This window comes from Vicia villosa, linkage group LG7 (genome assembly GCF_029867415.1).
Source record: "Vicia villosa cultivar HV-30 ecotype Madison, WI linkage group LG7, Vvil1.0, whole genome shotgun sequence".
NCBI lineage: Eukaryota > Viridiplantae > Streptophyta > Magnoliopsida > Fabales > Fabaceae > Vicia > Vicia villosa.
The window spans coordinates 75342742-75361542 of NC_081186.1; the positions used below are offsets into that span (position 1 = coordinate 75342742).

Below are 18801 nucleotides of genomic sequence, written 5' to 3' on the forward strand. Positions count from 1 at the left end.
CGAGACTTATGCAGTGGCTATGCCATAAAAAAATAGAAATAGACTATGGCTCAATTTGGTAAAACTAGCTGGTAGCTGGTAGCTGATGACTTGTAGATGATAGCTGGTTGTTAAGGTACTAAATTGTGTTAAAATATAGTATATTATTTTGGTATCTTTCGACTATTTTATCGCATATTTGTATGATCCCCTGGTATTTTGAAGTAAATATTAGTAGTTTAGTTAATCAAGATTTTGTTTTATATTAAGTTATTTCCTATTTGATTTTAGTGTAGGTTATGTCTTTTAGGTGGGACTGGAAGCTTGGATAGTTGAAAGAATCTCAATGAAGAAAATTTAAGTCAGCTTCAAGGGCGTATCGCGCGCGTCGCACGGTCTGGGGATCTTTTTTTGCCTTCTGGGCAGAATGTTGCGCGCGTCGCGCGGGTAGGAGGGCGCGTAGTGCGCTTTAGGACGGTTTGATCATTTAATGAATGTGTGTGTAGCGCGCTGTAGGGCGCATAACGCGCTCTATGATATTTTGTTTTTCTATTTAAAGGACAGATCAAATATTTTGAAGGGTTAGACCATTTTGAAAGCAAGAAAGAGCATATATCACTGTAGCAATATAGAATCGAAGAATCAGAGCATTGATCGTAAAGAAATCACCTTAGATGCTTGATAATCTTCATCCATTCCTTCTTGTGCAAGCTACCATGTCAATGGATAGCTAAACCCCTTTTGTATCAAGACAGGATGTAATCTTCCTTTCATTTTGTATGTCTTTCTATTGAATATTGTGTATGAAGAAGTTAAGAATCAATATAGATGATATAGTTTGTTTATTCTTGGATTTCTATGGTTTAAATGTTTGCGAAATACAATATTTACATCTTGACCTAACTTTATCATCTATCAAACATTAAGTCTAGACATGGAATTAATGGTTGATATTCACTTTGTATCGGTTTATAAATGTTATTTGTGTTGTTTGATCATTTGAGAAATCGTTGGCTTAACAATATGGTAAAAACTTGCTATACCATTTCGGACACAGATGGTATAGACGAACGATACGTGATAATATTGATTAGTAACAAGTTCATATGCATGATTTGTAGCAGTCATAAGAATAAGGTTGATGAAATCAGGTCTTGATACTTCTTTATAACCTTAGAACTTTCCTTATTTAAATCTTTGCTACTATAATTTGTGAATGATCTTTAACAAAACCAAACCCAAAGAAACTCTAGCTCATGACAATCTAAACTGTAGAACGGCAGTAATATCACACCAATCCCTATGGAAGCAATAAACTAAAAGTACTCCAATATACTTTCTACACTGATAGCGGATAGTTGATAGCTGGTAGCTGATAGCTGATAAATTAATTTGAATGCTTGATAAATTAGCTATTATACTAGCTGATAAATACAAAATGACATAAAAGGACATTCTTAATTAAGAAATTGATAGTCTCATTATATTCTTGTATTATATAACTAAATTAATTTTTATAAAATAAAAATACATATATTAGCAAACATGCAAAAAAAAATTGATATATATAAAATTAAAAATAACATCAAAATGTATCGAACAATTATATATAAATTTTTAAATGAATTTATATAATAAAATTTATATATAAATTTAATAAGATATATAAAATACATCATTACGATTTTGAATTCAATTATATTAATCTAAAATAATAATAAAAATAATTTACTGTCTATTTTAGGGTAAAACTCCAATATTATTACGGTAAAATAATTAGCAACACTATCTCTAAATTCATTACAAGACATGTAATTTTAATATCGTTAAAAAAATATTAAATATTGCATTTTTTGTTAATCAACGCGAGTATAATTATACAACACAAAAACTATTTTATTCGACACGAGTATAATTATACAACACAAATACATATAATTACCAAACAAAACTTTTTTATTAATATGAACTGAAAAGTTAAAAACTCTTTTTTTTGTATACATTTGCCTTTAAAAAAATAAAAATAAAAACTGAAAACTCCTTCATCAAATTTACACATTGTCACTAAATGTCAAAACCTTTGTAATTTGTTTTTTTTTTTTTTTACTATCTGTTATCTATTTGATTTGATATAATTTTTTAATATTGTACTAATACTATAACAGCTTTTATGCTATGATATGCCAACACTTACCAATTTGTTAGTTGATTAATTGATTCTAATCTATTATTGTCTTCTAAATAGTTATCCTAATCAATTGGAAGAGTAAATATATGCTTATATTTCTACTTTATGAGAATTAAAGTGAATATGGTACCACTAGTTTTGTTTTTTATGGAAATGCAATTGTTCATACTGCATGAATGCCATGTGCACCAAATCTTTATTAACTCAACAAGACAATAATAGTACCATACAAGTTTTGTGGTGCATGAACGTAACGTGGACAAAAGGGTTAGTAATTCTTGAAAAGAACAATGTTACCACTCACAAGTTTTGAGGTGTATGCATGGATGTCCTTGGGAAGGTTAAAATAATTTTGGAGAGCATCTGCATGGAAGCCATGTGCAAAACCATGCCATCCACTTGGAGAAATCAATAATGAACAATACTACAAATTTACATGCAACTAGTTATGCATGTAGTCTATAAAAGGGGGGTTTTATAACACTTCATATACACTCGCTAAGTTTTACATAATATCATTTCTTCATAGCCACCCAAATGGAGTTTGCACATCTCACCGTTTTATCACTCTTTTGTGTAAGCTAAGTAATTTTTAGTATGCAAGATATAATTTATGTGTATTCTAAATTATTGTGAATATTTTTTACAATACATGAATATTCTATGCAGTTGGCTTTCGTGGGAATCACTGCGACATCATCCGGAGAAGATTACTGGCAATCTATTTGGCCAAACACTCCTTTGCCAAAGACCTTTTCCGATCTATTAATTCCAAGTGAGTAATTTAAATCATAATTTTTTACTTTTACTGATATTTAAATTTAACCTAATTAATTTATCATTTTCACCTTTAACATGGCAGGTGGAAAAACTAATAATCTACCCATCAAAAGTGAGGAATTGAACCAATACTCGACGCTCTTTTTTGAACATGACCTTCACCCTGGGAAAATCTTTACTTTGGGTAACACTCATTCAGTAGGAAATATAATTCGACCATTCTCAAAATCAAGACAAGGTGTCACGGATTCCATATGGTTAGCAAACAAAGAGGAACAAAGTCTTGAGGACTTTTGTTATAGTCCAACTGCTATAGCAGAACACAAACATTGTGTATCAACCTTGAAATCGATGATTGACCAAGTCATTTCACATTTTGGATCGACAAAGATTAAGGCAATTTCAAGTAACTTTGCTGAAGATCAAGACCAATATGTTGTGGAAGAAGTGAAAAAAGTTGGAGATAATGCAGTGATGTGTCATAGATTGAATTTTGAAAAGGTAGTATTCAATTGCCACCAAGTGCGGGACACAACTGCTTATGTGGTCTCATTGGTAGCCTCAGATGGAACTAAAACTAAGGCTTTAACAGTCTGCCACCATGACACAAGAGGTATGAATCCTGAGTTGCTTTATGAAGCACTCGAAGTTACTCCCGGAACCGTTCCTGTTTGCCATTTCATTGGCAATAAAGCTGCTGCATGGGTACCAAATCATACCGTGGACAATCTTTGTGTCATCTAGATGTTAAATAGTTCTGCACTCATCTCTCATTCAATAATTTCATCATGATTGTGACTTGAGGATTTTCATCTTCATTTGACTCTCATGCTAGAAATGAACCTGTTTTAAAAATAAAACATGTTTTGAGGGAGGAATAGGATGTGCAAGAACCAGATCTTATGTATTTTAAATAAAACAAGTTACATCCATGGGTGTATCATGGTACTTAATGGTACCTTAGTATTGTATGGCCAGTTCACGTATGTATGTTTGAAATTTATAAAAAAAAATGTTGTGTTTGAATTAATATATTGTTGACATATATGCCTTAAAAGATTACAACATGGTTAGGTAAATTTTCATACTTACTAAATTGTAATTGGTGGAAAAGCTTGATTAGAGTTGCAATAATAATTAAACTATATAATGTTTCAGCTAAAAATAAGAGATAATGATACCATATATAATATGAAAGGAGTGTTGGTAACGAAGAGATTAATTAAATATTAATAATTGCTGCCTTTCGATAATGATATGACACTTTGTATATACCAAAAAATTAATAATACCACACCTTCATACTTCTTAGATATAATTCAACTTATATATTTATTAAGGAGTATTCTATGAGCATTTCAGTGGTATTATATTTCAAACAAAATTTCAATGGTTACTATATTTCTAACAATATTTCAAACAAGTTTTAAGGGGTGAGAGATGAACATTTTTATTAGAGTTCAACATAACGTATCTCAAACGTGATACGAAGTTTCGAAGAGTTTTGAAAGAGATGATGTTGGATTTGATGTTGAAATAGTTTTGATGAAAATGCCTAGAGTTTTTTTTGAAGAGAATGATGATGAAACGTGAAGTGTTGATAGGTAAATGGAAAGTTGGAGTATAGTGCTTTGAAGTATATGCAAAAGAGCAAACACGCCAGTTTTAAAGTAAAATCGAGAGAATATATCAATTAAAAATTTATTTAAAAAAATAAAAGCCCCATATAGTGCCATATTCTAGGAATTCATTTAAATTAACTATGAGGTCGATTTTGTAACAAGCAAGGTAAAAGATTAATTATAATTAAAAATAATAAAAATAATTCATAAAAAAGGTATTTGAAAATGTTGATGTAAAAGATATAACCTCTTGGTTGGCCGTTATAACCAAGGGTAATAAAGAAAAAATAAAAACAAATAAAAAATGAGAAAAGGGAAAAGAGCCATGTGACCGTAAACCACTTAAAAGTAAAAATTAAATATAAAATACAGTAAATGAAATTTGAAGTGAACTTCCACGTATATATATTCCCTCGGTTTCGATAATAATTGAGTGCGTAAGTTGTTTATATTTAAAAATAAAAAAATAATGGCACTCCAGGGACATATACACTCGAATATTTGTGGATTGAGGTTGAAGCTTCGTCGTAACAAATATTATTTGTAGTTGTGAAAGATGAAATGATTGATTAAAGAAGAATGAGAATGTGAAAGAGAGTTGGGAGCTTCCCCTTGAGGGCATAGCCATGTTTAGCATATGGAAGAAGTTACAGATACTCCAAAGTACTATCCAAACCACGAGCCCTCCTTACAAGGATATCAAGGATTAAATCACTAAGTCTAGAGGTAACCTCCTGCAGTCCCAAACTAATTTGGATAAGGATATAATGAACCCCCTAACTTATTGATATAGTGAAGATCCACACTGAGGAGATCATTAAGTTGAATCACATGGAGGAAGAGATGCTTCATCAAAGGTCCAAAATTGACTGGATAACAATGGGTGATGGAAACAGCGGCTTTTTCCATGCTACACTCAAAGCAAAGACTAAGAAAATGCAAATTACTACTTTGCTGAAAGAGGATGGTCAAGTAACCTACCACCAAAATGAGTTTAAGGATGATATTATGAAGTTTTAAGGTAATCTTGTTGGCTCCTCTACTGTCATTCTTAAAGGTATTGATCTTGATGCTATGAGGAAAGGAAAGCAGCTCACATGACTAGAGAAACTAGTTGAAAAATTCTGTCACTAAGGATGAGATTTATAAAAGTTTGAAGGGCACATAGGACTCTACTTCCCCAGGCTGTGATGGCTACAGTGTCAAGTTCTACAAGTACAGTTGGGAAATTGTGAAAAATGACCTTATTAAAGTTGTTAAGGAATTTTTTGAAGAAAAGAAAATTTACATGGCAGTCAATAATTCTCTAGTCACTTTCATTCCCAAGATCTCTAATTCCAAAATGGTTAAGAACTACAGGCCTATATCCTTTTTCACCATTATCTATAAAATTATCTCAAGGATCATGACAAATAGACTTGGAAAATTTATTGGAAAAGTGGTTCACAATAGCCAAACAGCTTTCATCCCTGGTGCAAGACAATATTCTTCTGGCCTATGAATTGATCAAGGGCTATAGCAGAAAAAATGGCCCTCTAGATGTATGATACAAACAGACCTCCAAAAATCCCATGACTCTATTGAATGGAGGGCAGTTGAGACTATCCTCCATGAGATGAGCTTCCCGCATAAGTTCATTAGACTTGTTATGCTTACCGTTAAAAGTGTGTCATATAGATATAGTGTAAATGGCGAGTACACGGATTTCTTGGTTGAGAATTGGGGGCTCACACAAGGAGACCCGCTCTTCCCATGCTCTTTGTTCTAGTTATGGACTACCTTCACAGAGTTCTTCAAAAGCTTCAACAAAACCCCAATTTCGACTTCCATTCCAAGTGCGAAAAGATGAAAATTATCAACCTCAGCTTTACGTATGACTTACTCCTTTTTACTAAAGGAAACCCCATGTCAGTTCAACTCCTTATGGAAGCTTTTTCAACCTTTACAGAGTCTACATGAAATGCAAGTTGTATTATGGGAATGTTCCAAATATGGATAAAGAGAGTATATCCCATATCACCTATTTTCAGGAAGGGGTGCTCCCCTTTAGATACCTCAGCGTTCTGTTAACGAGTGAGAAACTATCTATAGCTCATTGTATGGTTCTGGTGGAGAAATTGGTAACTCGCGTCCAGCATTGGAGTTCAAGACTCCTTAGTTTTGCAGGTAGGCTTGAGCTTGTGAAAAGCGTTCTCTTCTCTATTTCCAATTTCTGACTCCAAAGCATTCCTCTCCTCAAGAAGATTTGAAAATGGCGGAATCTATTTGTCGTTCGTTTTTATGGTCTGGAGGGGAAACTATTCATCGAAAGACTCCGATTGCTTGGGAGAGAACTTGTAGTCCAAAAAACAAGGGGGGTTTAAACACCATATCTCTTGAAAATTGGGGGATTGTCCATATGTTAAAGTTGTTATGAAATTTGTGTAGGAAAGCTGACAATTTATAGGTTAAATGGATCAATTGTTATTATATGAAATCTGATGAGGTGATGAATATTCCTATCCGCAACAATTTCCCTTGGATTCTTAAACGCATAGTAAATACATGACAGGGAATTGTGTCCCTTCCTAGATGGAACAATATGCTGCAACACAATAATTTCTATGTCAAGAAGTTGTATTATAAGTTGAACACGGGACAACCAGATTTGCATTGGAAGAAGCTGCTTTTCAACAACAACGCCCGACCTCGAGCGAAATTTACCCTGTGGATGGCTTGCCACAACAAATTGGCTACAAAAAAAAAGATTACACAGTTTGGCCTCCTTGCTAATAACATTTGATGCTACCTATTAATTCTCATCACATGCAAACTAGGGCAAAATCTGGCTTCATTCAACCCAGACTTGAGCTCAGACTTCTTCTCACTACTGTTAAGCCTAAATCTGTCAAGCAGGCTCTTGGGAACTCTCACTGGAAATCTGCTATGCAGTCTGAGTTTGATGCTTTACTGAAAAATCAGACCTGGTCCTTAGTTTCTCTCCCTTCCCATAGAAGAGCCATAGGTTGTAAATGGGTGTTCAGGGTTAAAGAAAACCTTGATGGGACTGTTAACAAGTATAAGGCCATGTTGGTTGCCAAAGGTTTTCACCAGAGGCAAGGTTTTAACTTCCAGGAAACTTTTTCTCCTGTTGTCAAACCAATTACCATTAGGATAATTCTCACTATTGCCTACAGATTTATGTCAATAATGCCTTTCTGAATGGCACATTAGCTGAAGAAGTTTACATGGAACGGCCCCCAGGGATTGTCAGTGCTTATTCATCTTTAGTTTGCAAGCTTCACAAAGCTTTATATGGCCTGAAACAGGCCCCTAGGCAAGGGTTTGAAAAACTGCAGACAGCCTCCTGAAACTTCACTTCCAAGCTAGCAAATGTGATCCATCCCTCTTCATCTATTCCTCCAAAAATCACATCATCTACATTCTTGTGTATGTAGATAACATCATTATCACTGGAAATTCCAAACCTTTGGTTTTGGATATCATCACCAAACTCAATCTAGCTTTCTCCCTAAAACACCTTGGTGATCTTGATTATTTTTTGGGAATTGAAGTGAAGTCTGCCTCCAATGGCTCTCTTCTCTTAACTCAGTCTAAATATATTAGGTATTTGCTGTATAAAACTAATATGCATGAGTCTACAGCAGTTGCCACTCCTATGAAATCTACTTGTAAACTAACCAAATCTAGTTCAGCACCTCTGCATGATCCCTTTCTTTACAGGTCTATAGTTGGTGCTTTGCAGTATGCTACAATCACCGGACCTGACATCTCTTTTGCTGTGAACAAAGTGTGTCAGTTCATATCAGCTCCTCTTGAATCTCATTGGGTGGCAGTCAAAAGAATTCTCAGATATCTCAAAGGGACCCTTCAGCATGGCTTACATTTATCCCCTCTCTCCCCTCATGATGTGCCTTCATTACAGGTGTATTGTGATGCTGACTGGAGAAGCACCTCAGGTGCAGCAACCTTCTTGGGCACAAACCTCATATCTTTGTGGTCAAAGAAGCATCCAGTTGTGGCTAGGTCCAGCACAGAAGCTGAGTACAGGAGTCTAGCTCAAGCTACTGCAGACCTGTTATGGGTGCAAACTCTTCTCAAGGAGCTGTCTATTTCCACCAAACCACCTATCATATTGTGTGACAATCAGTCTGCAATGCTGCTAGCTCACAATCATATCATGCATACAAGAACAAAACACATGGAGATAGACCTATTCTTTGTCAGAGAAAAATTTCTAGCCAAGCAGCTTGATGTTGTTCATATCCCAGGTGTTGATCAGCTGGCAGATGTGTTGACAAAGCCTCTTCCATCCACCAAGTTTTTAGAATTGAAGCACAAACTCTAGGTTGCTAGCTCCCCATGAGTTTGTGGGGGGGGGGGGGGGGGGGGGGGGGGGTATTAGAATATACTAGTAGATAGTAGCTTTTGTATATTGTAACTGACACCTGGCAGTAGCTAGAGTAAGGTAACCTGCTATAGCAGGTTACAGGAAGGTAACCTGCTATAGCAGGTTACAGGATTGCTTCTATAAAATGCAATCTCTTAGATCTTTGTAACTAACTATTCGTTGAATCAAGAAACAGAAAATAAAGAGTTCAATCTATGCATAGCTTTCTAACACTACTGTACTGAGGTTGAAACTATAAACCATCTCTTATTCTCTTGCAAAGTTTTCTCTGATATTTGGACCTATGTTCTTAGTTGGGCTCACATTAGAAGAACTCTGTTGGGATGAGGAACTGAGTTGGATTCTTAATGCGAGTAAAGGCAAAGATAGTATAGCTGATATTCTTAAGTTCTCTTTTACAGAGATGGTTTATGAATCGCGGCTTTTACAAAATCAATTCTGTTTTGGAACTACTGCGCAACTAGTAAAGATATTGGTCTCAAAATTATTGGCTCTGTTATTTACCGGTGTTGGATGAAGACTAGACTAATCACATACCTAGGCTTATGCTACCTATTTAGTCTTGTAGTTTCTTTTGTGACTAGATCTTTTTATCACCGTTTTATTCATCTGTTTTTTGGTTTAATGAAATAAAGTATATGGTTTCTAAAAAATGAATGAGAACGTGATACGAGTTCATTTGTTGCTCTAATAACGTATTAAGAAATCAAAATGAACATGATGAAAAAGTGAATTCTCACTAATTTAAAACTATTACAAGATTCATTTCTACACAATCGATTGCTTCCACCATTGGCTACCTTGTATAGCCTACACCATATAATTACTTCAATAGCAAGTAACTTCTCAAACAACTTCTCTAACCAATTTCAAACTAAATGAAAGTTAGTTATTTTGTTGTTACTAACTAATACAACTCTAATGACTTTATTGCTTTAATCTCCAACCTGCTCTAAAGCATTCCTACTACTTTTATCTTCTATGAGCTTCAATATAAATCAAAAGTGATTATTGAGTTGAAATGATTACTTCTAATCTTGATTTCTTAACCAATTTTATATATGGAAGCTTACGTGCAAGTTGTCTATCCTTGGAGATTTTTAGAGCCCTTAAGATGAGGGTTGGGACCCATATTCATATACTTTCGAGACCTAAGCAGTAGCTATGCCAAAAACAAATTAGATATAGGCTGTTTTCAATACGTGTGTCTTTTAAAATATAAATACAACTGAATAACTCCTGCAGCAAATTTACACATATTGTCACTAAATCTCTAAATCTTCGTAATTTGTTTTTGTTTTACTATGTGTTATATGTACTTGATTAGCTATCATTTTTAAAATATGTACTAATACTATAACACCTTTTGTGCTAATTAAGATATGTCAACACTCACAATTTGTTAGTTGATTAATTGATTCTAAACTTTTATTGTCTTCTAAATACTTATCGTAATCAATTGGAAATGTAAATATATGCTGATATTTCTACTTTATGAGAATTAAAGTGAATATGGTACCACTAGTTTTGTTTTTTATGGAAATGTAATTGTTGCATACTGCATGAATGCCATGTGCACCAAATATTTAATAACTCAACAAGACAATAATAGTACCATACAAGCTTTGTGGTGCATGAACGTAACATGGACAAAAGGGTTAGTAATTCTTGAAGAGAACAATGTTACCACACACAAGTTTTGAGGTGTATGCATGGATGTCCTTGGAAAGGTTTAAAATAATTTTGGAGAGCATCTGCATGGAAGCCATGTGCAAAATCATGCCATCCACTTGGAGAAATCAATAATGAACAATACTACAAATTTACATGCAACTAGTTATGCATGTAGTCTATAAAATGGGGATTTTATAACACTTCATAAACACTCACTAAGTTTTAACAACATCATTTCTTCATAGCCACTGAAATGGAGTTTGCACATCTCACTATTTTATCTCTCTTTTGTGTAAGCTAAATATTTTCTAGTCTGAAAGATTAATTTATTTACATTCTAGATTATTTTGAATATTTTTTTATAATACACGAATATTTTATGTAGTTGGCTTTCGTGGGAATCACTGCGACATCATCCGGAGAAGATTACTGGAAATCTATTTGGCCAAACACTCCTTTGCCAAAGTCCTTCTTCGATCTTTTAATTCCTAGTAAGTAATTTAAATCATAGTTTTTCACTTTTAATGATAATTAAATTTAACCTAATTAATTTCAATAAAAATAAATCTTATTTATCAAATATATATGTATTTATAGTTCATTATTGCGTATTTTTCCTTTATTTGAGCTTATGACCTCTTTGTAACCAAAAAAAATATTGTGTATTTCTGAGTAGTAATAAAACTATATATCATGATTTAATAATTTATCATTTTCACCTTTAACATGGCAGGTGAAAAAACTAATAGTCTACCTATCAAAAGTGAAGAATTGAACCAATACTCAACGCTCTTTTTTGAACATGACCTTCACCCTGGGAAAACCTTTATTTTGGGTAACACTCGTTCAGTAGGAAATATTATTCGACCATTCACAAAATCAAGACAAGGTGTCACAGATTCCATATGGTTAGCAAACAAAGAGGAACAAAGTCTTGAGGACTTTTGTTATAGTCCAACTGCTATAGCAGAACACAAACATTGTGTATCATCCTTGAAATCGATGATTGACCAAGTCATTTCACATTTTGGATCAACAAAGATTAAGGCAATTTCAAGTAACTTTGCTGGAAATCAAGACCAATATGTGGTGGAAGAAGTGAAAAAGGTGGGAGAAAATGCAGTTATGTGTCATAGATTGAATTTTGAAAAGGTAGTATTCAATTGCCACCAAGTGCGTGACACAACCGCTTATGTGGTCTCATTGGTAGCCTCAGATGGAACTAAAACTAAGGCTTTAACAGTCTGCCACCATGACACAAGAGGTATGAATCCTGAGTTGCTTTATGAAGCACTCGAAGTTACTCCTGGAACCGTTCCTGTATGTCATTTCATTGGCAATAAGGCCGCTGCATGGGTACCAAATAATACTGTGGACAATCTTTGTGTCATCTAGATGTTAAATAGTTCTGCACTCGTCTCTTACTCAATAACTTCATCATGTTTGTGACTTGAGGATTTTCATCTTCATTTGACTCTCATGCTAGAAATGAACCTGTTTTAAAAATAAAACATGTTTTGAGGGAGGAGTAGGATGTGCAAGATCTTATGTATTTTAAATAAAACAAGTTAGAACCATGGGTGTATCTTGATAATTAATGATATCTTAGTATCGTATGGCCACCACATGGATGTATGTTTGAAATGTATAATAAAAAAATGGTGTGTTTGAATTAATATATTGTTGATATGCGTGCCTTAAAACATTAGAATATGTTAGGTAAATTGTTGTACTTATTAAATTAAAATTGGTTGGAAAAACTTGATAAGAATTGCAGCACTTATTAAATTATATCATCTTTCGGCAAAAAGTAAGAGATTATAATACATAAAAATTTATATTTTATAATATGAAAGGAGTGTTGTAATTGTTAACTTGTGAAAGAGATTAATTAAATATTTAACTGTTGTTGTGTTTTAATAATAATATGACACTTTGTAACTAAGTAAGTGAGCATTCAATATTTAAAAAACAATCTCACATTAAAATTTTGATTCACTTTCATACTTCTTATATTTGTTATATTTGTTATATACGTTCCACTTATTACTTCATAATATGACACCTTGTAACTAAGTAAGTGAGCATTCAATGTTTAAAAAACAATCTCACATTGAAATTTTGACTCACTTTCATACTTCTTATATTTGTTATATATAGTTCTACTTATTAATTCATTAAGGAAGTAGAGAAAACAAAGTGTTGTTTGGTGCATTATGAAACCACTGGCCTAAAGATATGGAAAGGGATAAGAGATAAAGTTGATGCACTTGTTAGTGGTATCGGTATTAATGGTAGAATATGTTTACAAAAGAACACAAAAACAAAATTATACACAAAATAGAATATGCAGAATATAATTGTCTTGTTTGTACTAAGCTATTGTTGGTATGTTAAGCGGTGATTGTTCTTCTTTTTCATTTTCATTAGTATGTATCTTATCATTATAAATCTATTAATTTGTATGTATCATGTTTTAGACAGAATTTACAGAATTGGAATATATCATATTATTTTAAACAAAATTTAGAAATTTATATGTTACCATCAGCAAGACAGAATACACACATTTGACATTTACATATTTGCACATCAAAATGAAAAAACCTCTTTTCATATACAAATTAAAATTAGCAATCAAGAAAAATCATTGTTGTTGTAGAGATTCATAACAAGATAAGAATAAACTCGTCCAATGTGATCGAGTGTCGCAAATTTCTTCTTTTGAGTATGGTGTTTCGATGCTAAGCTCCTATAATTAGAACAAAATTTAAAGTATGATAAGCTAAAAGCAACAACATTAACTTATAAATATATACATATGTGTATATATGTGGATTAAGCTAATATCTTATTTTTCATCCATCGATTTGTAATGCAACCGGAGACAATATGGAGCATATATCTCATAACATAGTATCCACAAGAATAGTTGTCAGATTGTTTTCGCCACTACAAATAATTTTGATTTATTTATGTCACATTAATACCCACAAATAATATACTTACTTTTGGTTTAACATAGTGTGGTTTTTGACCAATAAGATTTTTTTGCGCGCATTAGAAATCACATATCAAATATCAGTGGGGTCTCTATTTGCATGAACTCTAGAGATGACACGATTAGTATCGCTGGATATGATCTCCATGTTTGACAAAAAGAATTACTTCACATTTTTAAGTATGGCTTAATCTTAGAAGCAACTATTTTTTTGGTGGTGTTCCTTCAATATGGTTCCATGTGGTCTTTTCTTGGAAAATTTCTCTGTAGAAATCATGTCACGTTACTCTCCTTTTGGGGTTTAGTTCACATTTCTTCTCTTGTAAGTCTCACGCATTTTGGATGATCTAAGCATAAATATATGATTAATTATCCTCCTAATATAATGACGATGAAACGTGAAGTGTTGATAGGTAAATGAAAAGTTGGAGTATAGTTCTTTGAAGTATATGCAAAAGATCAAACACATTAGTTTTTAGGTAAAATCAAGAGAATATATCAATTAAAAATTTATTTAAAAAAATATAAAAGCCCCATGTAGCGCCATATTCTAGGAATTCATTTAAATTGACTATCACATCGGTTTCATAACAAACAAGGTAAAAGATTAATTATATTTAAAAATAATTCATAAAAAATATATTTAAAAATGTTGATGCAAAAGATATAACCTCTCGGTTGGCCATTATAACCGAGGGTAATAAAGATAAAAAATAAAAACAAAGAAAAAACTGGGAAAAGGGAAAAGCATCATAAGAATGTAAACCACTTAAAAATAAAAATAAAATATAAAATACAGTAACTGGAATTTGAAGTGAACTTCCACTTATATATTCCCTCGATTTCGATAATAATTGAGTGCATAAGCTGTTTATATTTAAATAATGGCGCTCCAGGGACATATACCTCGAACATTGGTGGATCGAGGTGGAAGTTTCGACATAAAAAATATTATTTGTAGTTGTGAATGATGAAATGATTGATCAAAGACGAATGAGAACGTGATACAAGTTCATTGATTTCTCTAATACCATATTAAAAAAATCAAAATGAACATGATCAAGAAGTGAATTCTCACTAATTTGAAACTATTATAAGGTTCATTTATATACAGACTCGATTCCTTCTACCACAAGCTACCTGCCTACACCATATAATAACTTGAATATCAAGTAACTGCTCTAACTACTTCTCTAACCAATTTCAAACTAAATGAAAGTTAGTTATTTTGTTGTAACTACCAAATACAACTATATTGACTTCATTGCTTTAATCTCCAACCTGCTATAAAGCATTACTACTACTTTTATCTTCTATGAGCTTCAATATAAATCAAAAGAGGTTTTTTACTTGAAATGATTACTTCTAATCTTGATTTCTTAACCAATTTTATATATGGAAGCTTACGTGCAAGTAAACTATCCTTGGAGTTTTTTTAGAGCCCTTAAGATGAGGGTTGGGACCCATATTCATATACATTCGAGACTTACGCAGTAGCTATGCCAAAAACAAATTAGATATAGGCTATGTTTTCGATACGTTTGCCTTAAAAAAAAAACACTGAAAAACTCCTGCAGCAGATTTACACTTTTCCCTAAATGTCTAAACCTTCGTAATTTGTTTTTATTTTACCATCTGTTATCTATTTGATTTGCTATAATTTTTTAATATTGTACTAATACTATAACACCTTTTGTGCTACGATATGCCAACACTTACCAATTTGTTAGTTGATCAGTGGCGGAGCTTTTAAGGAGCCCAAGGGTGCAATAGCACCCCTCATTTTTTTAATTTTAAATACATGCACATGACATATAAAAGACACAAACAAATGAGCAATGCTTGGCAGGGATTAAGAACAGTAATAAGTTACTAACTATTTTAGGGTTTTTTTTTAGTAATGGGCTGAACTTTTTTATCCAAGATCCTGAATTTACTCAATATCATTTAAAATAAAAACTTTTCCGTTAATAATTATTTTACTAATTATGATTCCAAATTTTTTATTTAATTTACAAAATTTCGTGAAATCTTTTTTTATTTGATTGTTTTAAAAATTTTGTTTGTGTTAATTTAAGATTTTACCTTTTTTTTCTTTCTATGACAAATGAATAAAATGTGTCAATTTTTTCACTCATCTGTTCTGCAATTACTAATCGTATTTTGAGTATATTGATTTGTTTAAAAAATAAGTATATAATGATTAAACATGTAATTTATTAGTAATGATTTGTTCTTTAATTACTCCTGTGTTCTTCATTTTTTTATTCTATTTCTATTAGTAATTTATTTGTACATATTTTACAAATTATACAGTGATTAAACATGTAAAAATATCTGTTCAAAAAAAATTTATGATATTTTATTTATGAATTATTAGTGCCGATATTTGATTAATAGATAAAATGAAAATAATCATTAAAAATTTCAAACATAAGTGTAATGTTTGGAGTCCAAATCCAAATAAAAGTGTTTAGAATAAATTATCATTTTTTGTTAGTTGAGCTAAAATATATAGGTGATTTTAATAATTGTTATATAATATTTTAATCTGTATTTGTGGCACCCCCTTAAAATTTCGAGCAAGATCCGCCACTGTAGTTGATTAATTGATTCTAAACTATTATTGTCTTCTAAATACATATCCTAATCAATTGGAAATGTAAATATATTTTGATATTTCTACTTTATGATAATTAAAGTGAATATGGTACCACTAGTTTTGTTTTTTTGGTACCACTAGCTTTGGAAATGTAATTGTTGCATACTGCATGAATGCCATGTGCACCAAATATTTAATAACTCAACAAGACAATAATAGTAGTACCATACAAGCTTGGGGGTGCATCATGCATGAACGTAACGTGGACAAAAGGGTTAGCAATTCTTGAAGAGAACAATGTTACCACACACAAGTTTTGAGGTGTATGCATGGATGTTCTTGGGAAGGTTAAAATTATTTTGGAGAGCATCTGTATGGAAGCCATGTGCAAAACCATGCCATCCACTTGGAGATATCAATAATGAACAATTCAACAAATTTACATGCAACTAGTTATGCATGTAGTCTATAAAATGGGGATTTTATAACACTTCAGATACACTCGCTAAGTTTTACTTAATATCATTTCTTCATAGCCACCCAAATGGAGTTTGCACATCTCACTGTTTTATCTCTCTTTTGTGTAAGTTAAATAATTTTTAGTATGCAAGATATAATTTATGTGTATTCTAAATTATTGTGAATATTTTTTATAATACATGAATATTTTATGCAGTTGGCTTTCGTGGGTATCACTGCGACATCATCTGGAGAAGATTACTGGCAATCTATTTGGCCAAACACTCCTTTGCCAAAGACCTTCTCCGATCTATTAATTCCAAGTTAGTAATTTAAATCATAATTTTTCACTTTTAATAATAATTAAATTTAACCTAATTAATTTTAATAAAAAAATCTTATTTATCAAATATATATGTATAATCAATTATTGCGTTTTTTTCCTTTTCTAGAGCTTATGACCCCTTTGTATCAAAAAAAATTGCGTATTTCTTCTCATTTCATTATTTGTCGAGATTTTTAACTTAATTTATTGTAAAATTTACATTACAATATATTATCTGAATAAGTGCCTCATAATAAAACTATATATCATGATTTAATAATTTTTCATTTTCACCTTTAACATGGCAGGTGGAAAAACTAATAGTCTACCTATCAAAAGTGAAGAATTGAACCAATACTCAACGCTCTTTTTTGAACATGACCTTCACCCTGGGAAAACCTTTACTTTGGGTAACACTCGTTCAGTAGGAAATATTATTCGACCATTCACAAAATCAAGACAAGGTGTCACGGACTCCATATGGTTAGCAAACAAAGAGGAACAAAGTCTTGAAGACTTTTGTTATAGTCCAACTGCTATAGCAGAACACAAACATTGCGTATCATCCTTGAAATCAATGATTGACCAAGTCATTTCACATTTTGGATCAACAAAGATTAAGGCAATTTCAAGTAACTTTGCTGAAAATCAAGACCAATATGTGGTGGAAGAAGTGAAAAAGGTGGGAGAAAATGCAGTTATGTGTCATAGATTGAATTTTGAAAAGGTAGTATTCAATTGCCACCAAGTGCGTGACACAACCGCTTATGTGGTCTCATTGGTAGCCTCAGATGGAACTAAAACTAAGGCTTTAACAGTCTGCCACCATGACACAAGAGGTATGAATCCTGAGTTGCTTTATGAAGCACTCGAAGTTACTCCTGGAACCGTTCCTGTATGTCATTTCATTGGCAATAAGGCCGCTGCATGGGTACCAAATAATACTGTGGACAATCTTTGTGTCATCTAGATGTTAAATAGTTCTGCACTCGTCACTTACTCAATAATTTCATCATGTTTGTGACTTGAGGATTTTCATCTTCATTTGACTCTCATGCTAGAAATGAACCTGTTTTAAAAATAAAACATGTTTTGAGGGAGGAATAGGATGTGCAAGATCTTATGTATTTTAAATAAAACAAGTTAGAACTATGGGTGTATCTTGATAATTAATGGTATCTTAGTATCGTATGGCCACCACATGGATGTATGTTTGAAATGTATAATAAAAAAATGGTGTGTTTGAATTAATATATTGTTGATATGCATGCCTTAAAACATTAGAATATGTTAGGTAAATTGTTGTACTTATTAAATTATAATTGGTTGGAAAAACTTGATAAGAATTGCAGCACTTATTAAATTATATCATCTTTCGGAAAAAAGTAAGAGATTATAATACATCATAATTTATATTTTATAATATGAAAGGAGTGTTGTAATTGTTAACTTGTGAAAGAGATTAATTAAATATTTAACCGTTGTTGTGTTTTAATAATAATATGACACTTTGTAACTAAGTAAGTGAGCATTCAATATTTAAAAAACAATCTCACATTAAAATTTTGATTCACTTTCATACTTCTTATATTTGTTATATTTGTTATATACGTTCCGCTTATTACTTCATAATATGACACCTTGTAACTAAGTAAGTGACCATTCAATGTTTAAAAAACAATCTCACATTGAAATTTTGACTCACTTTCATACTTCTTATATTTGTTATATATAGTTCTACTTATTAATTCATTAAGGAA

The 18801-nt window shown here is 32.1% G+C and overlaps 3 protein-coding genes across 3 annotated transcripts; all 3 read left to right on the top strand.

Moving 5' to 3' along the window:
* Nucleotides 1-2602: 2602 nt before the first annotated feature.
* LOC131620861 (embryonic abundant protein VF30.1-like) lies at nucleotides 2603-3977 on the top strand. Its single transcript, XM_058892038.1, has 3 exons — nucleotides 2603-2743; nucleotides 2837-2942; nucleotides 3030-3977. Exons 1-3 carry the CDS (start codon nucleotides 2705-2707, stop codon nucleotides 3689-3691), a joined length of 807 nt encoding a protein of 268 aa, XP_058748021.1. The 5' UTR covers nucleotides 2603-2704; the 3' UTR covers nucleotides 3692-3977.
* Nucleotides 3978-10792: 6815 nt separating this feature from the next.
* Nucleotides 10793-12330, top strand: LOC131620860 (embryonic abundant protein VF30.1-like). Its single transcript, XM_058892037.1, has 3 exons — nucleotides 10793-10946; nucleotides 11040-11145; nucleotides 11388-12330. Exons 1-3 carry the CDS (start codon nucleotides 10908-10910, stop codon nucleotides 12047-12049), a joined length of 807 nt encoding a protein of 268 aa, XP_058748020.1. The 5' UTR covers nucleotides 10793-10907; the 3' UTR covers nucleotides 12050-12330.
* A 4362-nt stretch (nucleotides 12331-16692) lies between these two features.
* On the top strand, nucleotides 16693-18292 carry LOC131620859 (embryonic abundant protein VF30.1). The gene is made up of 3 exons (XM_058892036.1): nucleotides 16693-16840; nucleotides 16934-17039; nucleotides 17350-18292. Exons 1-3 carry the CDS (start codon nucleotides 16802-16804, stop codon nucleotides 18009-18011), a joined length of 807 nt encoding a protein of 268 aa, XP_058748019.1. The 5' UTR covers nucleotides 16693-16801; the 3' UTR covers nucleotides 18012-18292.
* The last annotated feature ends 509 nt before the right edge of the window (nucleotides 18293-18801 follow it).